At 37.0% G+C, this 27,315-nt stretch overlaps 2 protein-coding genes across 7 annotated transcripts in view; one reads left to right on the forward strand and one right to left on the reverse strand.

Annotated features, from left to right (window-relative positions):
* RNF13 (ring finger protein 13) overlaps positions 1-27,315 on the reverse strand; it is a 124,904-nt gene that overhangs the window by 75,790 nt on the left and 21,799 nt on the right. For 3 of the 6 annotated variants that reach the window (XM_081569460.1, XM_081569459.1, XM_081569461.1), the window contains exons 2-3: positions 20,887-21,016; positions 14,529-14,609 (exon numbers count right to left, since the gene is read on the reverse strand). In XM_081569460.1, the coding sequence (XP_081425586.1) occupies positions 14,529-14,609; positions 20,887-21,000 (195 nt within the window). In that variant the 5' untranslated portion in view covers positions 21,001-21,016. Of the gene's footprint in view, positions 1-14,458; positions 14,610-20,882; positions 21,017-27,315 lie in introns of all 6 variants that reach the window. The other 3 variants (XM_081569464.1, XM_081569462.1, XM_081569465.1) reach the window with 2 other exon arrangements.
* The window catches only part of ANKUB1 (ankyrin repeat and ubiquitin domain containing 1), a 76,697-nt gene continuing 70,291 nt past the window's right edge, over positions 20,910-27,315 (forward strand). Inside the window, exon 1 of the mRNA XM_081569455.1 lies at positions 20,910-21,041. The gene's annotated coding sequence lies outside the window, so the exon portion shown is untranslated. The remainder of the gene's footprint in view (positions 21,042-27,315) is intronic.

Raw genomic sequence — 27,315 nt, forward strand, 5'->3', positions numbered from 1 at the left:
CAGCTATGACCAAATTTCCTATGTGAGGACAACTCCATCATGATCGCCATCTAGCGGATAACAAGTGAAAGACACATCCCAATTTAAGATATGTTAAAACATGTGGTAATAAACTGCATCTTGGAATCAATATGGGGCTTAGAATCTTAGAATCAATATATCAACATGGGGCTTCCCTGGTGGCCCATACAGTAAAGAGTCTGCCTGCAGTGTGGGAGACCCAGGTTCGATCCCTGGGTCGGGAAGATCCCCTGGAGAAGGAAATGGCAACCCACGCAGGTATCCTTGCCTGGAAAATTCCATAGACGGAGGAGCCTGGCAGGCTACAGTCCACAGGTTCACAAAGAGTCAGAAATGATTGAGCAACTTCACTTTAGAATCAATAAATGTATAGTATGTACAGGAACACAAAAAGGTCTACGAGTGGAACCAGGAAAAGGCTTTTGCTTTTTAATCATTTCTGTATTGATGAATCTGTTATGTATTATTTTGTGTATGTATTATTTTTAGATATAAGGAAATTTACAAAACTTAAATACACATTACCTAAAAATTAAAAAAAAAATCTATTTGCATTAATGGAAACTGAAACTTAAAAAGAAAAAAAACAGGTTTTTGTTTTGTTTTGGGGCGGGGGGGCATATGGCTCATGGGATCTTAGTTTCCCAACCAAGGATCAAACCAGAATACCTGGCAGTGAAAGCACACACTGGGCCACCAGGGAATTCCCCAAAACAGGTCTTAAAATTATTAAATACTATTTTTCCTGTGGACTATGCTAAAAACAGTAACTTGATAAAATAGCCTATCAGTTCCTATCCTTCCCCCAGATATGTCACTTAAAACAGTGAAAATTTATTTTATTTCATCCACAAAGTCTATGAGGCAGTGTAATGGATTTTGCCAATTAATTTAGCAGAACTCTCTAGTCTTTTAAATTAAAGAGTGGCCAAGAAGGTGCTGCTTTATTCCAGGTCCATATGCCTCAAGTTTTCCTCCACAGGCAATTTCTTTTTATTAAAAGGATGCTTGCTCTGCGATCAAGGATCCTCCTTATCCCTATTTACTGACAGGGGCAGTTTACACCAATATGTAGGAAGCCCAAGAAAACTACCAATGTCGGGGAGACTCAGAGAGGATGCCCATCTTTCTTACCATTGTTGTTGTAATTCTCTGATGATGAAACAAGGAGGCAGGACAAAAATAGTGCGTTCAGACTGGCACCTCAATATCATCAAATGTATAACAGAATAGGTTTGTGGTATATATATTTATGGATTTTTAAAAAAGCTTTTATGGCAATACATGAAGTAGAGAGCACAAAAGATAGTTTTTCAGCTTGATGAGTGTTCCCAAACTGAACATACCTGTATCAGGAAACAGATATTAACGGCACTCCAGGAGTTCCCTTCATCATCCCTGTCAGTCACCACCACCCCCCCCCCATTCAATCACCAATGTCACTACACGGACTTTGAATAGCTTAGATTAGATTGTGCCTAATTTTATGCTTGACATAAGCAGAATCAGACATACAGCAGATTCTCTTTAGACTTCTTTCTCTCAGTACTGTATTTCTCAGACTCATTCCTGCTCTTCAGCAACCATACTGTTAAGATGTATTTGGCATATCTTACATTTTCATTTCTCTATAGTATTACATGGTATGAATATACCAAAATGTATTCTACTGATGAACATTTGGGTAATTTATAGTAGGCGCTATTACAAACAGTGCTGTTATAAACTTTTCAGTACAAGTATTTTCATGAACACATGTGCATGATGTTTATGTACAAAGAAGAAGAACCATAGGATATCAAGCTGGATCACAGAGTTTCAAGCTTTAGTAAATACCACCAAGCAATTCAGTTTTCCAAAGTGGTTTGGGTTACCATGTTTTAACTGGAATATTCAAATAATCTAAACTTAAAAATCATACTGAATATAATTTTAACACTTCCAAAGTATTTAGAACTGTGAAACTGCAGGGTAAGTGTTATGAGAGAATTACTTTGGTTGATAAATTACACGGTTAATGAAGTCAAAAAGAGACAGAGAATTTAATAAAATGGTTTTATTTAAAAGACTGTTTCAGGCTGAAAAGTCTTAGACTTTTCTCCCTTCAGTTTGAACTGAACGGCACCTATACAATGAATAATATTAAGAAGAGTATGTGTGTGTGCTCAGTATCTTTAGTCATGTCTAGTTCTTTGTGACCCTATGGACTGTAGCCCACCAGGCTCCTCTGTCCATGGGATTTTTCAGGCAAGAATACTGGAGTAGGTTGCCATGTTCTCCTCCAGGGAATCTTCTTGACCTAGGGTAAGGAGAGTACATGCAATGATAATGTCAACAAAAATGCTGACAGCAAGGGAACAGAGCATCGTTCCCTTTGTAAGAATATAAAAGTAAAAGCATGAAGAGCAAAAAGTGGTGAGCTGTTTCGTTAGTGAATACCTGAAGTTATTAATAATTAATAACTGCAGTAATAGCAGGTAGTTAACATTTGTTGAGCCATGGCACCGAGCACTGTGTGTCAGGCACTATGCCCTTTAAATGCCCTAATTCATTTAATCTTTGCAATAACCCTATGACGTAACTCCTATTGTTATATCCCTATTGTAAAGAGGAGGAAACTGAGTCTCAAAAGAGTTAGGTAACTTGTCTAAGTTACACAGAGCAGGCATGTAATCCCAGGAAGCCTGGCTCCAGACCCTACATTCTCAACCACTGTGCCATACTCCCCCTGCTGGACAAAAAAAAAAAAAACAGGTGAAGAACAAATGGGCAATAAGAAGAGAAATGCATATTTACAAAAATGAACAAATCGTTAAGTCTAAAAGGCAATTAAGGTTGATTCCAAAATTTAATACAATCATTTCAAATGATAAAGATGTCAATGGAACCTGTCATAACTTTTACATTCAAACACAGACAAAAAGAGTCACACTGATCAATCAGACTTTATCAGCTAACGTTTTCCTAATGCGTGACAGATTAATTTGTTTCTAGAATGTTAAAAAGATCCACTACCATTTTCTCTAATGCTTTGTTAGACTATTCTAAAATCTACCAGTAACTTTCACATACAAGGCACATTTAATTCCCTTTTCACAAACTGCTGGAGATTACTCTCCTCTTAGGCAGTAAAACACCCCTTAACCATTACTCATTATTTTAAGTTCAATAAGATAAAACAAAATAAAAACAACATGCAGTACAAATGCACAGATCAGAGAAAATTATTCTATGTGAGGCAGTAACAGAAAAGGTGATGTCTGACTTGGTTCTTAAACTTTACTATAGTTCAATCTAGTGTCCAAACCTAATACTACTACTATAAGTGATCTGACCAATACAACAACAGACAGGAAATATCACACTTTAACCTTTTCTAGATACTACATGTCGACTGATGCACCATAAAACCAAATTAGGTTTCTGACAAACACATTACAGTCCTTTCAACAAAATTTTGACATGCTGCTACTAAGCTATATTTCTTCTCTTTCCAGAACCTATCTTTTAAAACTTAAGGGCAGATTTAATTCTAGTATCAAATTTAATTCTTAAAAATAACAACATAGTATATAAAAATGTAAAGATTGTTGCCTTGAGTTTTACTTAACATAGAAGTAGTTATTTGCCAGGATTTTGATTTTATAAATCTCAAGCTCTATGAGGAAAAGTCCACCCAGTACATGCTTCTCATTCAGCATGTAGAGATATTGCTTCACTCAGGGGATGTATTTTGACATTTTAGAAAACAAAATCACTGCGCCCTCTGGTGGACAATGCTTTTTAGTTAGTAACAGGTTGCATACTATTTCACCAGCATACCCCCTCATACCACTATCATTCTTAAGAAAAAGTAAAAATTGTCACTTCAGTCCAAATCAACAGGGATTTACATGGTGGAGTTAGTGGTAAACAATCCACTTGCCAATGCAGGAGACATACTGAGACACAGGTTTGATCCCTGGGTCAGGAAGATCCCCTGGAGGAGGGCATGGCAATCCACTTCAGTATTCCTGCCCAGAGAACCTCCATGGACAGAGGAGCCTTGCAGGCTCTAGTCCACAGTATCACAGACTTGGACATGATTGAAGTGACTTTAGCACACATACGGTGAACCAACAAAGTGGAAAATTAAAAGCTCAAAAGACTGGTACACTTGTAGGACTTGATATATCCAACAAGATGGTTTCTTTATTAAAATGAGGAATTTTAAGTGAATTGAGCTTATAGTGTAATTACATGTCCTTTAAGATGGTCTTCTATATTGCCATATAATCAGTACACATCAGTAAGGAATATTTATTCATATTTTATAGTCTGTAGTACTTGGCAAATCCTCTAAGAACATAAAAGCTTTAAATGTGTTAATCAATTACAAAGTTCTTAACAAAATCTTTGATAACAAAAAGTTCAGAAACAAATACAGAAAGTAAATCTGTGAAAACTTAAGAGACAGCAAAGAAATTCTCCTTCAGTTTTACAAACAAAAGTGAATCCTGAGTAATATGTCATTGTCATAACTGTTTGCAATTTGTCATTATCACAAGTCAGTCATGATCTCTGTATCTAAGTCGTGTCCGACTCTTTACGACCCTATGGGCTGTAGCCTGCTAGGCTCCTCTGTCTGTGGGATTTCCCAGGCAGGAATACTGGAGTGGGTAGTCATTTCCTTCTACAATAACTCAGTTATAGTTGAGCACAATCTAGTTAACTAAAGTTGAATATAATCTGGTTATCAGGCTGATTAAGGGGGTCAGAACTTAAAATTACTGATAGCAATGGTCAGACCCTAACTACTGAAATTATTTCAGTATGCAGTATTCAAAAAGAAAGGTGAATAGCAAGAAGGGGTGGTACAGGTACACAGATAAAAGTAAGGAGAGCAATACAAAATAATAAGTGTTGGTATCGGTATTAGTTTTTCTGTTAATTTCAAAGATGATGATCACTGATTTCTTTATTAAATGAAACAAGAAATATAGTAAGTATAGGAAAAAATAAATTATTTCACCATGGCAAACTCTAATTTAAAGAAGGAAGATACTACCAATCTCTCCAAAGTGGTCAGAAGTTCATATACCAGCCATACACAAGAATACTTGGTTTCCCATTTCCTTGTCAGCCATTGATAAGACTTTTTTTTTTTCACTGATCTGATGAGTGTGAAACAGCTTTTAATTATGCTGTACACAAGGAGATATTTTTAAGGATATTCAGTGCAACACTATAATAGCTAAAAACTGGCATCTTACATATCTACCAACAAAAGAATAAAAAAGTAAATTGTGGCATAGTCATAAAATGAAGTACTATTCATTGAAATGAATTGACTATATAATAACATGAATTTCAAATACATTGTTGGATGAAAAAGGCAAGTTTAAAAGCCTCATGAAACATATAAAAGCAGGCACAACAGTGTTTATAAGGTAATGTGTTTCATAACATTAAATGGAAAATATACACATAAATTTCAGGGTAATGATTATCGATGAGAGGGAAGATAAGGGAACCTAATTGGGAAGATAAAAAGAATGTTTCAGTGGTATTGGTAACACTTTATTCCTTCTTTAAAAAATGGTAAAATATTCGCATCTAAGTAGTAGGTATACTGGATATTCTGTTGTTTCCCTACTCTACTCTGTGTTTCCAATATTTCATAATTTTTAAAATTAAGAGCAAGCTAAATGTATAATGACACAAGGGATTGGTACATTATGATATAATTCCAGTATTGCAATAAATTACAGAATTTCTAGTGATGCTATGAATACATATATTTTTACATGAAAAGATCCCATGATATTGGATATGCTATGATATTGCCCAATTTTAAGAAGTTGCAAAATAACATATATAAATGGATGATTTCCAAATTCTTTTCACATCCTACATCATCTTAATTTTTATAGTGACCATATATTACTCTTATAACCAGAAAAATAGGTTTTCATGGGCAAAAGAATAAAAAATTATCTTTTTTTAGGTAATTACCAATTTTTACCATATCAAATCGATAAAGCCAGCAAGAAAATCTAATAAAAACTACTAAGCAAACAGACAACAGAAATGCCCAGTAGTGAAGCAGGGATGTATGTAGGCTGACTATGTTGATTTACAGTATCAGACCTAAGCCTCCTTTTACTTCCAAGGTGGCAGGAGAATAAACAGAACAATGTGGGTGGGTCCAAAGATGGTGGAAGAGACTAGGGCCCAAACTGTGGAACAAAGGAAAAGAACCAAGGTTGGATTTTAGGAATTCCACATAAGATGGGTGAGATGCCATAAATTTTCTCATGCACTCTTCAGGCCCTCCCTTTTATGCTCTCTCCCAGCTACCCCACATCTAAGTGATAAACTACCATAATGAATATGGGAATTCTTCATTATATTCTATCTCTAATGAGATTCTATATTCCCTGATTCAGTAATATATGAATGAGCAATCATCACCTTTGAAATTAATAGGAAAAGGCTTATTTTATATGTTCAAAAGTCACTGAAGAAGCATACTTTGAATATGATCGAAGTTTGTGCAATTGAAAATGCCTTTGTATGTCAGGATACATTTAACAGGAGGCTTCCGGTGTGCTGTTTTCAGTCTTGCATGAATTCTATGTTCCTTAACAGCACCTGAATAGAGGTGCCAGAGAGCTGGCAAGCCGGCTTTCGGGGATAATAGAAATTCATGTATCTCATTCGTATGGAAATTCCATATGGTGAACAGCAGCCATTTACAAGTCTCCTCCTTTCTGATATGTAAAGTTACTTTTACAACCCCCTCTCTAGGGAATAATTCTAGCCTTGGGCTTTCTAGATGACTTGTTAGATTTTTGATCCCTATCTCTGCTAAAAAGGGCTATCTGGTAAGAGAGTATATATATGCCCACAATATGTTGAATAAATGCCTATGTTCCACCAGAGCACTGGTCCCCGTGTCTTTCCTCATTTTCTCTCTCCCTCTCTCTCCCTCCCTCTCGTTCTCACTCTCTCCCTCTCGCTCTCTCCCTCTCTCCATTTCAGGCTGCTTCCACGGAGCACAGGTGTCCATCGTGTCTACTTATTTGCCCGGGCTTTCAAGACCTCTTCGAGCGGGTGCCCTGAGCCTACGGAGACGGTGCTAGCTCTTTGTCCTAGAGTTATATTGGCATACTGTGTAAACCAGGGAATATCAGCCTCTTTTCTTCCTTCTTTTACTTTCTTATCGGTCGACTCTGTACCCCCAAGTTCCGGTCCATTAAAGGACCACAACATTTGTATTTTAGAATTCTCCTTTTATGTATAGCCAGATGGTTTTATTCCTTATTTTAATAGATGGCCCTAATTCCTTATTTTTCCTTCAAAAAGGAAACTCTGACCTCTGTTTTAGCCAACAAAGTGAAAGGGACATTGCAATAGTTCATAGTTCCTAGGAGAGAGGCAGCCATGCACATTCAGCCTTAACCAAGACTTTTTTCCTATCACAAAGCTGTCAGGTGTCTGGGAGGAAAAGCACAGCAGCAGTCCTGAATCTCTCTTGAATATCTGCTACAAAGGAAGCAAAAGAAGTCTCACGAACAACATTTCCTTGCAATATCTGCATTTTCCTTCACAGCAAAAAAAAAAAAAACCACTCTCTTCTAATCTCAAGTCTAAACAAAATGATTTCTTATAAAATAATCCTAAAATTAATAGTAAAATTTATTTTCAAAGAATAGTATAGTTTGTGAAAAATTAACTGGTGATGATGCTATAGGGCACTAATTTAAGAATAAAGATCAGAAAAAAAGCTGATCATAAGAGGAAATCCTTTTATTTGTACCTTTGTCTATATATCAGAGAAGGCAATGGCACCCCACTCCAGTACTCTTGCCTGGAAAATCCCATGGACGGAGGAGCCTGGTAGGCTGCAGTCCATGGGGTCGCTAAGAGTCGGACACGACTGAGTGACTTCACTTTCACTTTTCACTTTCATGCCTTGGAGAAGGAAATGGCAACCCACTCCAGTGTTTTTGCCTGGAGAATCCCAGGGATGGGGGAGCCTGGTGGGCTGCCGTCTATGGGGTTGCACAGAGTCGGACACGACTGAAGCGACTTAGCAGCAGCAGTAGCAGCTGTCTATATATGAGGAAAGGCAGTTAAGGACGAATCTGTCTGCCAAGATCTTTATCCTGTCTTCTCACTCACATGAAGAACTTAGGCTGAGTACCAGGTTACAAAAACACTGTATACAAACCATGGTACCAGACTTCCCTGGTGGTCCAGGGACTGTGCTCCCAATGCTGGGGGCCCTGGTTTGATTCCTGGCTAGGGCACTAGTTCCCACATACTTTAACTAAGAGTTCGTCTGTCTCAACTAAGACCTTGTGCAGCCAAATAAATAAATACATGTCAAAAAAAAAAAAAAAAGATGATGGTAAATCCAGCCCAAAAGGTGTTGTGCTGAAAACAAGATTTGCCATTGACAGGAATACTCAGGAAACCAAATACTAGGCTTACCTTTCAGAGATAATCTTGATTTGAATTTTTAATAATCATTATTACTCCTATTTGTCAAGGCACTTCTTAAAAGCATAGAAACAAGAAACCTAGAAAAGTTTGATCCCCCTGAGACTGGCCTTTGGTGTATAACTGAATTATTCCAATGATACTGATAATATACAGAAAGTCTAATCAGAAACTCTGCTAGCATTACTAATCTACATGATAAAATCTTGACTATGCAATAATGATGCTTTAGTAGTTGGGTATTCATTTCAAAAAGGTAAAAATATGGGCCCATTTTACACTATACAATAAAATAATCCTGGGTAGATTAAAGACCTTCCAAGCATGGAGTGAAGGGCATGGGAAAAATTTACAAATTTTGGAGTAAACAGAGAAAAATATTTCAAGATCTCAGGGTAGGGAAGGATTACTTAAGATACAGAAAATGCAAAACATCAAAAAAGATGTCTACATTAACTTAAACTTATGCATAATTTTAAAAGGCAATTTTAAGTTAAAAAGCACAAAGAAGAAAATATTTACAAGGCAATATAACTAAAAGATTAAGAAATCGGAGCACTGAAGAATTGATGCTTTTGAGCTGAGGTGTTGGAGAAGACACTTGAGACTCCCTTGGACTTCAAGAAGATCAAACCAGTCAATCTAAAGGAAATCAGTCCTGAATATTCATTGGAAGGACTGATGCTGAAGCTGAAACTCCAATACTCTGGCCACCTCATGCGAAGAACTGACCCACTGGAAAAGACCCTGATGCTGGGAAAGATTGAAGGTGGGAGGAGAAGGGGATGACAGAGGATGAGATGGTTGGATGGCATCACCAACTCAATGGACATGAGTTTGAGCAAGCTCTGAGAGTTGGTGATGGACAAGGAAGCCTGGAGTGCTGCTGTCCATTGGGTCGCAAAGAGTCAGACACAACTGAGTGACTGGACTAAACTGAAACTAAAAGATTAGTGTCTGGACTCCTAAAAGTCAATATTTTAAAAATTTACAAACCAATACAAAAATGGGTTAAAAAACAGACAAACTAGAAGCCTGCTTGACCATTAATGCTATATCTCACTAATAATTATATAATGCCACAGGCAGGTAGACGTAAGAGATGTGGGTTCAATCCCTGGGTCGGGAAGATCTAGAGGAGGGCATGACAACCCACTCCAGTATTCTTGCCTGGAGAATCCATGGACAGAGAAGCCTGGTGGGCTACAGTCCATAGGGTCGCAAAGAGTCAGACATGACTAAAGTGACTTAGCACGCATACATGCACATCTCACTAATGCTTGATATCACTAATTATTCAAGAAATCCCAAGTAAAAGCAGTAAGATAGCACTTTATACCCCATCAAGTTGGCAATCCTTTAATTCTGATAATAAGTCTTGGCAAGGATATGGCAAAAGAGTAACACTTACTTCTAAGTTTTTAATTTAGTGAGGCAGGAGAGAGAATGGAATTACAACATCAAACCAAGAGGTTAAAGATCTTCTGCAGTGTCTAATGGGGACTCTCAGTAAAGAACTTCTTGTGAGTATTGAACTCTGGACAATGACCACATCATTGTCAGGTCTCTTATAAGGTATTTAGACTTAAAGGAACATACTGATGTCATACATCTTCCTTTTGGATCTGAGGCACAGCCAATCAGGTCTCAAAAAAAAAACAAAAAAAGGTTTTCTGTTAAAGGTACTGGCTAAAACAGCCAATTAAAATATATAATCAAAAACAAAGAGTTTCCCCCAGGTAAAAATATCAAATCTTTCTTTTAAAACTTCAATAACACTAACAGGACATATTTTAATTCTTGTAAGATTCACATTTTTACATTAAAGCTAAAATTTTCTTTTGTTACTATTAGCTCAATTGGGGCATACGTAAATGGAATGCAAACAGAATTTCAGTTGATATGTGTTATACCATACATATCTAATCTTTTATAAATGGTGGAATTCAGTGATACTATTATAAAATCTACAGATTCTATAGAATTTTTTACTATATTTTATACTTTTATTTTATACTATTATAAAATATACAGATTCTATCTACAGAACATAAGCCTACAAAAACTACCCCAACTAAACACTCTGGACAGAGCTCAAAAGTAAAAATATTTCTCAACTATGTCTCTTAATGCTATAACCATACAATATTTTTAAATTAACTTGGTTATATTTTTAACACGTCTGTTTAATCAGTTTTATAGACATTATACTACTGTGAGCCATGTCCACTTTATCATCAAGTCCTCCTTGTAAACAATAAGAAGTAGGCTGCTGCTGCTAAGTCGCTTCAGTCGTGTCCAACTCTGTGCGACCCCACAGACGGCAGCCCACCAGGCTCCCCCGTCCCTGGGATTCTCCAGCCAAGAATACTGGAGTGGGTTGCCATTTCCTTCTCCAATGCATGAAAGTGAAAAGTGAAAGTGAAGTCGCTCAGTCGTGTCCAACTCTTCGCGACCCCATAGACTGCAGCCTACCAGGCTCTTCCATCCATGGGATTTTCCAGGCAAGAGTACTGGAGTGGGGTGCCATTGCCTTCTCCAAGAAGTAGGCTAGCATTTGTGAATTCTGATTCTGGGCAATGGCAAGTCAGTCATGCAACTATAAAAGCTATCTATAATGATCCAACAATTTGCAATTTGTTAGAATACTCTCTTTACTATTACTGTATTTCACCTATTGGGCTTGTCCTATAATTACAGGGTAAAAGCAGGCAGATATTTAACACTATTTTTTTCCCCCAGGCAGTGAATAAACACAGTTGTCAAAATACCTTTTAAACATAAACTAAATGTACAATGACTTCCCTTGTGGCTCAGCCAGTAAGGAGTCTGCCTGCAATGCAGGAGACCCGGGTTTGATCCCTCGGTTGGGAAGATCCCCTGGAGAAGGAAATGGCAACCCACTCCAGTATTCTTGCCTGGGAAATCCCATGGACAGAGGAGCCTGACAGGCTACAGTTCATGGGATTGCAAAGAGTTGGACACGACTGAGCGACTTCACTTCAAATGTACAATGAGCTTCCCGGGTGGCTCAGTGGTAAAGAATCCACCTGCTAAAGCAGGAGACTCCGGTTCAGCCCCTCGGTCTGGAGGATCCCCTGGAGAAGACAATGGCAACCCACTCCAATATTCTTGCCTAGGAAATTCCATGCACAGAGGAGCCTGGAAGGCTATGATCCATGGGGCTGCAAAAGAGTCGGACACAACTTATTGACTAAACAACAAAATTTACAATAGCACAGAAGAGCTACAATAAAACTATGGTTATCAGGAGTTAATGAAACTCTTTAAAACAAGCTTACTAAGTAGAAAGGTTCTTCAGTGAAAAGGGATGGTCGGACTCTTTATGCTGAATGGAAGAAAGGCTGCCAGCTCAAAATCGCTGGTAATCAGAGAAATGCAAATTAAAACAAGATAATTCTTTTCCCCATCAGATTGGCAAAAGTTTAAAAGACTGATAATATCTAGGATTGGCAAGGGTGTAGGAAAATGGATATTCTCATACCCATTAGTACAGCTTTTTAGAAAAGTAATTCAGTGCACCTAAGAAAATTTTAGATATACATACCCATGCACTCATTTATTACACTTCCAAACCTCTATCCTAGCAAAATAACTGGCTTTAGATAAGAAACCAAAATATCTGAATATTTATTAATAGAATATGACTAATAAACTGTGGTCATTCATGTTACAGAATACCAAGTAAGGCTGCGGAAAGATCTCTAAGACATAATGCTAATATGGGGAGGTGGGGGAATCAAATGTAAATACTGTAGTGGATACCTTTCCTTCATAGTGTCTAAATTTTTTGAAACCACTGTTCCCACACTATGATCCTACCTTCCCAAAGTAGACCAAAACAACAAAAATAATAATAACAACAACTATATTATCCAGCCTCCCTCACCGCCAGGTATTTCGCTAAAGTATTAATATATAGCTAGTAACTGTGTGATCTCAGTTCAGTCGCTCAGTTGCGTCCAACTCTTTGCGATCCCATGGACTGCAACATGCTAGGCTTCCCTGTCCATCACCAACTCCCGGAGCTTGCTCAAAGTCATGTCCACTGAATTAGCGATGCCATCCAACCATCTCATCCTCTGTCGTCCTCTTCTCCTTGTGCCTTCAATGTTTCCCACCATCACGGTCTTTTCTAACAAGTCAGTTCTTCGCATTAGATGGCCAAAGTACTGGAGTTTCAGCTCCAGCATCAGTCCTTTCAATGAATACTTGGGACTGATTTCCTTGAACATCTGGTTTGATATTCAAACCTGGTTTGAATATCCTGCAATTCAAAAGCATCAGTTCTTCAGTGCTCAGGTTTCTTTATGGTCCAACTCTCACATCCATACATGACTATTGGAAAAACCATAGCTTTGACTAGACAGACCTTCGTTGGCAAAGTAACGTCTCTGCTTTTTAATATGCTAAGTTTGTCGTAGCTTTTCTAGACTGTGTGGCTAGAGTTTGTCAATTAGAAAAATCTAGGTGATAGATCTGAGGAAACAGTTTGGCAAAGGGTATCTCTTTGACCAGCTTGGGTGGACATAGAGGCAGATTGTTTCAAGACCACAGAAGCTTCTTGGTCAGAGACAAGGTTCTGTGCTTCTCTCTGGTGGTCAGTGGCTGCCATCAATCTTTTATCATGGCAGCTCTACAAGGTGCTTCTGGGTTTTATTGCTGAAACAGTCTGGAAACTGCTTCTCCAGGCTATGACACTCTCAACATCTCTATCCCTTCATAAATTCCTTTCTGGACAAATTAGCTACAATGGGTTTCATTATAAAAATTAAGAAGCCTTTCATATACATAATGATAACCATTTATGAACTTTACAAGTTCATAATTGTGTGAACTAAAAGGCACTACATATTTAGAAAAGGATCTGAAGACTGTGAGAGCACATAACAACCTGATGCTGAACTCCAAAGAAGAAATATCTATAGGTGAGGAAGAGGGTACAGGAAAGCTTTTTCCTTTTTCCTCTATATACCTTTTCTGTTTAAATATTTTTACGATGACAAATAGTTGTACAACACTGGGATTTTTTAATAATTTTAAGTCTTTGAAAAACTTAAAAACTGGTACATCCTTCCCAGAGATGCCCGGTATCCTAGTTGAGAATAACATTTTTATGGCACTTAAATACGGAATTTTTAAAAATCAGAACAAACTGAAAACATTCTGTGGTACATATATACACAATTTCATGTATTCTCACTTACATAACATAAAAACCTTATATTGGAGCACAGAAGGATTTTTTAAGTATGACTCCAGAGGTTGAAGAGAAAGATAATAATATGCAACTATAATATACAAATATAACTTCTGAAACTTTAAAGTTAAAAGATGAAGGACAACGATCTGAGGCATATAAGGCAAATAATAGATTAATACTTTCAATATATATTCTTACATATCAATAACAATATACATTTTAATTTAAAAATGGGCAAAGTGCATTAGCAAAAACTGGACAAGCTAAATATCCACAGTAAAAAAATTAAATAAAAATATTCAAAAATCCATAGTATTTCATGATATTGCAAAACCATGCAGGCACAGCAAACTAAAATGCAAATCCTTGTCTACTAGCATGAAAAGATGTTCTAGTTTACAATTAAGTAAAAATGCAGGTAACCAAGTGACATATTTCTATTAGTATTAAATATAGGTTCATTATATGTGAATATAAATATATACGCACAAATATTTGTACATATATATGCACATATATCTCAACAAACACATAGCACATATTCTAGAAGAACAGGTCTGAAATATCATATGCCAAATTCTAATAGCAGCTAGTTCAAAATAATAAAATACAATCACAAGTAATTTTCACTTTATTGTTCATACCTTGTCAACAGTCTGAGCCCTTTATGAATGAATATATATAGGTTTTGTAAGTAATAGTAAGAAATATTTCCATTCTTTAAACAAATAAAGAGCAATAAAGATAACTTTATTAAATATCTTATCATTTTAATCATATATTACTATTTTCTTACCTTTAAACCTTCAGCTGGAAGTCTATAACCAAACCTTGCCGGAAGGTCATCAAACGTCTGAGATGCGTTTTCAAAGTTATACTAAATATAAAATTAAAAACAATCAAGTTACAACCAATGTACACATAACATTAAAAACAAAAAGTTTGTTAAATTATTTAAATTGTCATTTCCACGCTTCTGATTTACTATCACAGTTTATCACAATAATTCAACTTTGTAAATGCATATCCACTAAGAAAGGAATATATTGATAAAATTTACTACAGATACAACTGTTTCAATTGGATTCTGATTTCATGTAATTATTATTAAACAGAAGCAATAATTCTTAACATTTAACTACCTACTGTTTTCCTGAGTTTTTTCCCATAGACAATTCCCTAGCAAGAAATTTTCTAGACAGATCAGTTTCCAGCAAGAATTCCATTTTATTTTCTCTATATAAGATATTTTCTCTAGATATAAAGGAAGAGATTTACTGGATTTCTGGATCTAGCTTTGAAAGATGCCTTTTCCCCAGAGAAAGAAGGAGTATCAAACCATCCTTTTAAGACTGTCATTTTTTAAGTAATCTGAACACTTTTATCCAGGACTGAAAATGAAAGATCTAAACTCAATGAAATACATACACATGGAGAGCTGAAGGTATTCAATCTCTTTAATAACTCCCACCCCTTCCTTATAGATACAGATTCCTATGCTACAATATTTCAGTCCTCCACCAAAACAGAACAAGGATCTGCTATACTTTTATAATGGAAGATAACAGTAATGATAATTGTAAAGTGAGCTTACTGTATTATTTAAAATGCAACTATAAACAGGAATTCATGCTTTAAGGAAAACAAAAGAAACAAGGAAACAAAAATGGTAAACAAGTAACTTTGGAAACACAGGTGAAATTTGCACAGTGAAACAGAAGTTAAGGTAGCTGTCAGTAAACTGTAGGCCAAAGACAGAAAAAACTAAACACAATTAGTTTGAATATAGATTAAAAGGATGGACCAAAGCAAGAATGCTAGGTATAGACAGTGCAAGATAGAAGGATGATGCAAATCTTAAATATCCACAACATGGATTAGATGAGACATCCAGATTGCTGGCCTTAAATCAAACACCCACTGGGGATCCTCATTCTAGCCTCATGTGTCATTTGCCAGGGACAGGTGGATCAACAGCTCTGCAGGTTAACAGCAAATTACAGATGTAAATACCTCAGGTCTCTCCAACAGAGCAAGCAAACATTGGATCCAGACACTTTCCATCTGTTAAGTCCCCTTGTTCATCCTCAACTATACTGTAAACATACTGTCACCAGGGAAAGTGGATGCAGCATAGAGACTTGTTATTGTTTAGTCGCTAAGTGGTGTTAGACGCTTTGTGACCCCATGACCTGCAACCCGCCAGGCTCCTTCTGCCCATGGGACTTCCCAGGAAAGAATACTGGAATGGGTTGCCATTTCCTTCTTGAGGGGATCTTCCCAACCCAGGGATCAAACCCTCGTCTCCTGCATTAGCAGGTGGGTTCTTTTCCACTGAGCCATCAGGGAAGCCCAGCGTAGAGACTGGACAAACTAATAACAGGAAACACAGGATTGGGGTAGTGCGCCTCTTCACCCTATCCTGAGTGTATTAACATACCCATCTTTTATCTAAGCTTCTCACTGTATGTTTGTAATAAATTCAATAAATTGTAACTCAAGTATCCAGATTTGATCACTGAACCTAAATATTCTGTTACCTCTGGGATAATCAGCCTGGAAGTATACTTGAAAGCCAGCAATGCCTCAGAGTAAATTCTTAAAAACAATTCATATTTGCAGAGTGCTTTATGGTTTACAATGGAGAAGGAAATGGCAACCCACTCCAGTACTCTTGCCTGGAAAATCCCACGGACCTAGGAGCCTGGTAGGCAACAATCCATGGGGTCGCAAAGAGTTGGACATGACTGAGCGACTTCCCTTTATGGTTTACAAAGTGCTTTAGTCACAAAGTGCTTTTACCTCCATTATCACAATGTATCATTTAATCTCTTAATTAAAACATCCTTCTTTAGTTGATCTGATTAAATTATGATCAGGTTTGAGCTTGAGACAGTCATTTAACTCCTCCAAGGCCAAAGACACTACCGTAAAATAAGGAAATAGATCTAGATCAACACAAAGAAAAAGATAGATATGTACAGGCAGTACTTTTTCTCAAATGTACTTTTAAGATTAGGAAATGGAAAACCTACAGCTGTGCTAAAGTACTTTTTTATAACTTCCTATTATTGAGGAGTTTCATGCTTTTGGCTAGAATTTCAGAAATAAAATATCTAGCTTGAACTATAATACTTGTAACACTGGGACCTGGAATCCAAGTTTTGTTAGTGAGTGAGTCATTTTGAAATTGCTTTGCCTTTCCTCAGGAAAGCAAATGTTACTTTGCTCACACTGCTTTTTACAATCACATTGTTAAAAAAAAAAAAGTTGCTATCATGAACAAAACAAACAGAAAAATCTTTAGTACAAAAGTGCTTTACTTTTTTAGTACAGTGGGAAGCAAGGGGGCCACTGCTGCTCATGAAATTAAAACACACTGTTAAAACAGAAATAAAATTATTCCTCTCTGGAATCCCAGGCTCAATGATTACTGCACTTTAGTTTTAATCTACTTATTTTGAAAAAGTCTTTTCCTAAGTAGTTCTCCTTGACAGCAGCCCTAACAGAAATTTAATTCAATTTTGTTGTTGCTCACTCGCCAAGTTGTGTCTGCCTCTTTGCGACCCCATGGACTGCAGCATGCAAGTCTCCTCTGTCCTCCACCATCTCCCAGAGCATGCTCAAATTCATCTCCATTGAGTCAGTGATGCTATCTAACCACCTCATCCTCTGCTACCCCTTTCTCCTTTTGCTTTCAATCTTTCCCAGCATCAGGGTATTTTAATTCAATTTAAAAAGTAACAAATGGCTAACAATTATGGAACATTTAAGACATCATGCTAAACATTTATTCAGGTATTCACTTATTTAATCTTTATGACAATACTATAAAGTCATCTATTATTATCACCATTCTAATTTTACAGACTGACTATAGAATAAAATACCTTGCTTGAAAATAACTTGCTCTAGTAAATAAGAAGAGCCAGGATTCTAATCCAGGCAGTCTGGCCTCAGAGCCCTGGCTCTTAACCCACTGCCCTATACTGTCTCTTCTCCAATCTCATTTTCATAAGTAAAGTGAAATTTAAGATGTTATATCATTTGCCCAAGGACATGGAGTTACAGAGCGGTAGAAGTGGAATTCAGCCCAGACTGTAATTCCATTGCTGGAGCTCTTAACTTACCTTTTGTATGATCCAATCCATTCACATTACAAACCACTGGGTGCTTCTCTCCTAACTCTGCCCACTGACCCCCCCCAAACACCTACCAAGCAATGAAATGTCTCTAACAAATCTCTACAACAGAATCAAAGGGCAGATTGGAAATAAACAAAAATTGGGTTGTTTGACTCTCTGCAACTACATAAGATGAATACTACTTCTCAACAAGATCATGGTCCAGCTTGAAGCTAACTAGTCACTGTAGCCTATGGACCTTGAATATTCAACATTCATCTGGTTATCTCTACGATATAAGGTCCCTGCCAATTCTAAAGCTCCATGTTTCTAGATATAAACTTACATAATTAATAACTTCATATTTCCTTTGGGGTTAAAGAAAAGAGAAATGAGATAGATGAAAAGAGAATGAATTGCTAATAAAAATAACAATAATCTCGAGTTCCAAGGAATAAATGCTATTAAAAGAAAATATAAAAGAAGGAAATCTCCAAGGAAAAACTATTAATCAACTCAAATATCTATTGAACTCCGACTGTGTGACTCTTACCAGGTACCAGAAACATAAAGTTTAGTAAGACAGAGTCCCGTCTTCCAGGTACTCATGACCTAGGGAACTTACTGACCAGTCAGCAATACACTATATAGTAGCATCTCCATATCCTATGCGTGTGTGATAAGTCTCTCAGTCATGTCCAACTCTTTGCAACCCTTTGGACTGTAGCTCGCCAGGCTCCTCTGTCTATGGGATTTTTCAGGCAGGAATACTGGAGTGGGTTGCCATTTCCTCCTCCTGGGAACCCTCCTGACCTCAGCTTGAACCCGCGACAGCAGGCAGATTCTTTACCCACTGAGCAATTGGGGAAGCCCCCCATATCCTCTCAGAACTCACCAACTAGTTGGACAAAACTGTTGCCAGCAAATTAACAGTCAAGTGGGAGAATTTAACTGCCAAAAACAAAATCTGGCATACAAACAGCGTGACTTAGAACACTGACTATAGCTTTTCAAAAGCAACATCCTAATACCTGTCCAAAATGGAGCCAGAAACAACCTGATTTCCAACTTACTTAAATTTTATTATTACAAATACAGATTACAGTGATGTTCTTATTCAATTAAAAGAAAGATCTAATGTTTTCTACCTTTTAACTCACTTCCTCCGAATGACTGTGTTACCACATCCGGTTCCTCTCCTCAATTTTTAGTTCCCCTTTTTCCCTAGATACGTGACCCCACAACTGACTCCCCACCAGCTAGCTCTGCATTCCTTCAGCCGCTATCGTTAATGTCAATATAAAGACCAGATTTAAGTAGCTCTCATGCTGAATAGCTCCTTCACTAGAAGACATCAACATACATTCCACACTAACCCGCCTGAGGCACAGGCAACACTGTTGGCAAGGACTGACTGACCTTCTATCTCTAACATTTTGTGCTGTATCTAATTTCAAAACTACTACTTAAGGGACTTCCCTGGTGGTCCAGCAGTTAAGGATCTGTGCTTCCAATGCAGGGGGCACAGGTTCAATCCCCGGTTGGGAAACTAGATCCCATATACTGTAATGAAAGCTCCCTCCCACACATGGCAACTAAGACTTGGCACAGCTAAATAAATAATTTTTTTTTTTTTAAATACAACTTAAACAGTCACGTAAGACCAAGGGAGTGAGTGAAAGATGATGAGAAAGATAATCATAATGAAGATGAAAAGATAAAACATTTACTATGTGTAGATACTTAACAGTTTACCTTATTTAATCATTATAACACTTCAGTTAAAAATTTAAAAATGGAGGCATTTATAATGACTAAGTATTTTGATCCATATCACATAGCCACTCAAATTCCCAGAGCAATCCACTGAAAATCATTTAACCCTTCACATAGCTGAACCATAGAATAGGTGAACAATTCACTTCAGGTTAAGAAGAAAAAAAGAATCTGCCTACAATGCATGAGACCCCAGTTAGAGCCCTGGGTTGGGAAGATCCCCTGCAGAAGATTCCCTGGCAACCCACTCCAGTATTCTTTCCTGGAGAATCCCATGGACTGAGGAACCTGGTGGGCTACAACCCACAGGGTCACAAAGAGTCAGACACCACTGAGCAATTAACATTTCCACCTCAGGTGAACAGGAAAGAAAGACAAGGAGTGGCAGATGTCAGTCAACAGAGGGGAAAAAAGGTATGGAAACCTGCCTGGCTCTCTAAAGTTCTACAGTGATTCTAGGCCCTTCCACAAGTGCCACAGTATGAAGAAGCATGGCTGAGGACCACAGTAAACTTTGGTCAGCAACAATTTTGGCCCTTCTCTTTCTTACCTAATATTAATAAGCAAATCTCTTGCACCCAGAAAGAAAAACCAATAAATCCTTAGCATAGTACCAAGAGTATAGGTGTACCCCCACACACACATCACATGTACAGATACAGTTAATTCTTTTTCTAGCTTCACAGAAATGAGAAATATAAGTATATACACTTCCCAGTACAGAGGACAGTAAGACAGTCGCTCAGAAAGGACTAAAAGATTTTGAGCAGCAGCCTTCTTCTCTAAAAATTTTTCTACCCACTATCAAAGATAAAATCATTAGACTTCTCCTCTGGACTCATTAACATTACGTTAAAAATTTTTATGGCCATTTGTACAATTTTTCAAAATATCACTATCAAAGTCATTGCAGATATACTAGTGACCAAGAAAAAACAGTAAGATTCTACGTAAACACGTAGCATGTAAATCAATGTGGGCACCAGCACTCAAAAGAGAGCACAAACACTCTCCCGAGCAACATTTATCAGGTACTTATTGTACATGAGATCTTATGTTAGAGATCAACCAACTAAAAAACGAGCACTTACACCCTCAAGTAAAAAATATGCGCATGAACTTACATGTTTGTAGGTAAACACTTTGTAAGATTCCATTATTTCATTATTCACTCTATCATTTAGAACTTAAAAAAAAAAACTTTTAAGGGATGTTTTTAGACATAAATAAATTTTACTGTTTAAATTTACTTACTGCTAAAATGTCTGCTTCTACAGGCAGGAGGTTTAAGAATGCAAAGAGCTGGACAGTCAAGATGGTATAGACTTGTGTGGCCGACAGCATGAGCATCCCTATGGAGAGCAGCATCTCGCTGTAAAATCACCTGGAAGACAAGCAGAGGATTAACAGTAAGTTCTGGGGCTTTGTCTCTGAAAATACCTTATATGATAGATTCATTCTTGATGTCCAAAAATATCTTTTAAATTATAAACAAGGATTAACATTAAAATGAAATTAGTATTTCAAAAACTGTTTACACAGATTTGTTTACATTTAAGTAAACACCCAGTGTTAGTCAGTACCTACATAACTCATGGTGACTAAGTTCTATGTTTTAGCTACATAATAAAGATCCTCCCATAGTTCTTGGTTTATAGTGTGTGTTAGTTGCTCAGTTGTGTCTGACTCTTTGTGACCCCATGGACTGTAGCCCGCCAGGCTCCTCTGTCCACGGGATTTCCCAGGCAAGAATACTGGAGTGGGTATAGTACAGCTTGCCTATCAACTTAATTGTGGGAGAAACTAGATTTCAATCAAAATAATGATTTAAAAATGCACAAGCACCTCTGACTTAACATTTTTTACAATCTTAAAGAATTACGGTAATTTTTAAATATAATTTGTAAATGTACGTTTTATTTATCTTTGAATATTATACCCACATTAGAGAATTTTTTTAAACAATAGCCATGTAGTATAAAGTAATACTTTTTGCCCTTTCCCTCCTAACAATACATACACACTTTTTGCCTCTCTATCTCCCGATGGCAATAGTGTAGCTACTTCTCCCAACCTTATCCACTTTTCTACATGAATCTTTATCTATCTTATAGCAAAAAGATGCCATGAAAGAACTAAATGGTAACCAAGTATCAAAATTCTCATTGGGAAGCCTCAACCAACTGTATAATATACTTTTTAAATGGTGAGAATGAAGTTTGCAAAGACAAGAGCCTATATAATGAATTATTTCTTTAAATATCACAAATTCATATAATAACAATTCTGATGACGACTGCTGTTTGTAAGGCTTTAGACTTAGAGACTACCAGACAGACTCAAACTCTGACTCTTTCAAACGCACTGAAAGAGAAATATCCTTGAATAATTTTTGAACTACTGTCTTGCAAAAGCCATTAATAGCAGAAATGAAATAAAGGTAAAAATATGTTAAATGTATAGATTTGTTCAACAAAGACAAAAAATAAATTATTGGTTGCCTGGGGATGGGGCTAAGAGGGAGACGGGGGGACAGATAGGAATGGAAATGACTGCTCATGGAAATGGGGTTTCTTTTCAGGACGATGAAAATGTTCTAAAATTAAGACTGTGCCGATGATTGCACAACTCTATAAATTTACTAAAACTAACTGGACTTTTCACTTTAAATGGGTAAATTTTATGGTGTATTATATAATTCAATAAGCTGTTTTAAAGATTTATAGATTTATTGATATGAATGTCTTGGGTAAAATACATATTTATAATATATCTCTGTTGAGAAGAGAGTTAAACACAGCAGGCCTGAGACTGCTATCCTTAGAAAGACCTTCAAGGTTGGCCAATCGTCAGCATCTGAGAACTGAGATTTCAGGAGGATTGCTATCAGTCCCGGATAAGAACAGCTCATTGTGTCTAAATGCTGCAAACAATGTGGTTTATGTTGGATACCTGCTTCCTTTCTGGGAGTCTGAGAATTTGGTACATGCTGGGTGGAGGGTGCCTACTTGAACAGCCCTCACTCAGTACAAACCCTGGGCACTGAATCTCTAATGAGCTGCCCCGGTAGACATTTCACATGTGTCATCATAACTCATTGCTGAGAAATTAAGCATATCCCCTGTGACTCCAGAGACTTACAAGCTCACACCTGGTTTCTTCTGGACTGTTACTCCATGCACCTCTTCCCTTTGCTGATTCTGCTCTATACCCTTTCACTGTAATAAATCAGAATCATGAGTAATCATATGCTGAGTCCTGTAAGTCCACTAAGATAGTGAAGCAGTGAATTTGGGGGCGGTCTTGGAGACTCCCATCATAACCACAGTATACCATTTCTGGGCAGAAATCACACCATAAAAACGTAACAATTCTTATAAAATAAAGAGTGGTTGCTACTAAATTTTACTAGAAAGAATTAGTACATAATATACTGACCACTGATCTGTTTGGGAAAGTTACTCTGAATAAGAAGTCTGACTTTGCTTGTAAAGTTTTGGAATTCCCAGCTAACTTCAGGGGAGGCAGAAGAAGAGAGAGTTTAGAGGGGAAAATAACTCTAATGATAGGAATAATAATCCCAACAACTATAACTGACCAGTTACTAAGTGCCAGGCATCGCTTTAGGCATGTTATTGAATTTAACTCATCTAATCCCAACAACACACTATAAGGTGTCATTTCATAGTTGGGAAAACTCAGGCCCTATTAAGTAACTTGTCCAAGATCAAACAATGAGTAATAGCAGAGCCAGTATTCAATCCCAGGCATTCTGCCTCTGAAGTCTACATGCTAAAGCCCAACTGAAAATAGCATCAATACCCAAGGCCGGTGTCCAAAAGGTAGAGGAATGGACCTATGCTCAAACAGGCACTCAAGGACTTCAGTCCAATGCTCATGGCACAGTGGTCACTGTGGTATCTACTTCTTTTGCTGTGTGTGTTTTTAATAATATCATGTAGGTTTTGGCTATACATTTTTGCTTTTATTGCCTTTTTCAAAATAGCACAGTCAGGAGTTTCTAAAGTCTATTTACAAAGCTAACTCTTATTCTAATTTCACTGTAGAAAATGGGAGAAAAATTGAAATCATTCATAATCACCAAATAAAAGAATAACCAGTGTCTATATTTTGAGGTATAACCTCCCATTCTTTAAGCTATATGCAAATTTAAATACATATATTTAGCAAAACTGGAATACATTATACATGTTCTGTTAACTATTATTTTCATTTACTGCCTTGTGAATATTTTCCTAATTCACTACTACATTCAAAAAAAATTTAAATCACAACCCCTGTACCATTAACATCCCCTCAAGAACCTTAACAGACAGTAGTACATGAGGCCCTCTAGGGCTTCCACCCCTTTCAAATGTTTTTAAAATCATTTCATATATTGGGTCCACATATCTGACTGATATATAAAATGAAAACTACTGGTCTAAAACATGGCATATAATGACAAGATACCTTGGACTGCTGCTGCTGCTAAGTCGCTTCAGTCGTGTCCGACTCTGTGTGACCCCACAGATGGCAGCCCACCAGGCTCCTCTGTCCCTGGGATTCTCCAGGCAAGAACACTGGAGTGGGTTGCCATTTCCTTCTCCAATGCATGAAAGTGAAAAGTGAAAGTGAAGTTGCTCGGTCGTGTCCGACTCTTCGTGATGCCATGGACTGCAGCCTACCAGGCTCCTCCGTCCATGGGATTTTCCAGGCAAGAGTACTAGAGTGGGTTGCCATTGCCTTCTCCAAGATACCTTGTACAGATATTCTTTAATAGATTTAATGGAATCCCCATTACTGGAAGTTGAATTAGCTTTTTGCTTTAAACTTTATTTTATATTGGAGTATAGTTGGTTAACAATGTTGTGATAGTTTCAGGTGTAAAGCAAAGTGATTCAGTTATACATACACATGTATCTATTCTTTTTCAAATTCTGTTCCCATTTAGAATGTTACAGAATATTGAGCAAAGTTCCCTGTGGTATCCATTTTAAATATAGCAGAGTATACATGTCAATCCCAAACTCCTTAACTATCCCTCCTCCCTACCCTTCCTCCAGTAACCGTAAGTATGTTCTCTAAGTCTGAGGCTGTTTTGTAAATAAGTTCATTTGTATTTTTTTTTTTTAGATTCTACATATAAGCAATATTATCTCTTTCTCTGTTTGACTTACTTCACTGAATATGACAATCTCTAGGTCCACCCATGTTGCTGCAAATGGCATTATTTCATTCTTTTTAATAGCTAAGCAATATTCCATTGCATATACATATACCACATCTTATTTATCCATTCATTTGTCAATGGACACTTAGACTGCTTCCATGTCTTGTTCTTTGTCCATTTTTAATTGGGTGGTAGTTGCTGTTCAGCTGTAAAAAGTTCTTTATATATTCTGCATATATTTCCCTTATAAGATATATGATTGAAAAACATTTTCACCAGTTCCATGGGTTTTCTTTTCACTCTTCATAGTGGCCTTTCATGCACAAGTTTTTAATTTTGAGGAACCAGGGACTTCCCTGGTGGTCCAGTGGTTAAGACTCCACACTTTCAAAGCAAGAGGGTGTGGATTCAATCCCTGGTTGAGGAATAAGGTCACACATGCCAGGCAGCACAGCCAAAAGAGTAATAATAGTAAGAATTTAATTTTGAGGAACCAACTCTTAATTCTGTTAATTTTCTCTTGGCCTTCTGAATTTGAGTACCCTGGCAGCTACATGTGATTATCCACGTGGCTTAAGAGCACAGAGGCCAGTTACTCATCGAATGCTATTCTGATAATTGCAAAATTTAAAACTTCCCCAAGCAGCAGAATAAATCCTAACCTCACATTTAAATTTGTGACAATACCATGCAACTCATCTTTTAAAAATTCATTATAAACTTTTTACATTCTAAATTTTACAGATGGGGATGCATTTAGTAAGTGTTTAAGACCAACATTACTTTCAGGAATTTGCTTTTCAAATAACCTTTAACTCTGAAGATGACACATCTGACATCAACTGGCTCAGTGCCAAAAAACATTCATGAGACAGCTAACCATCTCCATAAGAATGACCGTGAATAAGCTCATATTCCATTGGTTCTCAAACTATTCTTGTGTATCACTAGGATTTCAAAAACTTGACCAAAATAACCCACTGCTAAAATAATGGTAATCTTTTCCTAACTTGAAAAATGATTTAATAGGTAGTAATTTCAATTTATTTTTCTCCAAAAATGTATCATATACTTCAAAAACACATCAAAAGAGTGTGTACTACAGAAAGCACTAACAGAAAAAAATCTGAAACAGCTAGTTAACTATTTTACTGTAAAATTTATAATAGCCAAATCATATTTTAGTAAAGACTTGTAAAAAAATTTAAAAAACCAATGTGCTCATTGTCATGTTGTTTACATATATATCATACTACAAAATTTCCTCCAGAACAGTGCTCTCAATTCATACAAGTGAATATATCAATAACTTCATAATATGACTTATAAGAGTTCAACTGAGAACTACTGAACATATACTACAGTTAAGTTCCCATAAAGCATAGTTTTTAATGCTTTTAAAGAAATGGTTGAGACACTGTCATGAGCAAAAGTGTTACAATGGGGAAAAAATGACAACAATCAGGGCTTAACTTTTTAAGCAAAAATAAGATCCTCAATAGTTCTTTGCAGAGGAGCTGAAGGTTGCCCAGCTAATTTCTCCAACATGAAGTCATCTAAACTAAAAGCAAGCCTCACCTAAGATTTTTTACTTTTACTGTCAATCAATGCAAGCTTTTTTCAGATTTCATGACAAACTGATTTTTCAAACAAAACAAATAAACCAAAACTTTAAGAGGTTAGCAAACAGGTTTCTCCCTCTGGGACTCATACAAACTGTTCCCGTTGTTTAGTGCGTACCATGATCCCAAAACCAGACAAGGACAACACATATATGCAAAAAAAGTTATAGGCCAATAGATAGGTAGATAGAACAGAGATACAAAATCCTCAACAATATTCCAGCAAACTGAATGCAGCAACATTTAAAACCATATTCAAACCATATTGATTAAAACCATAGCGAAGTGGAATTTATTTTAGGGATGCAAGAATGTTTCAACATCTGCAAATTAATGCAATACACGATATTAATAAATGAAAGATAAAAGTCATTTGATCATTTCAACAGATGTAGAAAAAGCATTTGACCAGATTCAAAACTCATTTACATAAAAATTCAATAAAATAGGTGTGCTGCTGCTGCTGCTGCTGCTGAGTCGCTTCAGTCGTGTCCGACTCTGTGCGACCCCATAGACAGCAGCCCACCAGGCTCCGCCGTCCCTGGGATTCTCCAGGCAAGAATACTGGAGTGGGTTGCCATTTCCTTCTCCAGTGCATGAAAGGGAAAAGTGAAAGTGAAGTTGCTCAGTCGTGTCCGACTCTTAGCGACCCCATGGACTGTAGCCTACCAGGCTCCTCCGTCCATGGGATTTTCCAGGCAAGAGTACTGGAGTGGGGTGCCATTGCCTTCTCCATAAAATAGGTGTAGAAGGAATGTATTTCAACATAACAGAGGTTATAAAAAACAAATCCACAATTAACATCACACTCAACAGCAAAAAACTGAAAGCTATACCTCTAAGATGAGGAATCAGACAAAATGCCCACTTTTGCCACTCGTATTCAAC

Source organism: Giraffa tippelskirchi, chromosome 2 (assembly GCF_054371585.1).
Source record: "Giraffa tippelskirchi isolate mGirTip1 chromosome 2, T2T-mGirTip1v1.2.pri, whole genome shotgun sequence".
Taxonomy (NCBI): domain Eukaryota; kingdom Metazoa; phylum Chordata; class Mammalia; order Artiodactyla; family Giraffidae; genus Giraffa; species Giraffa tippelskirchi.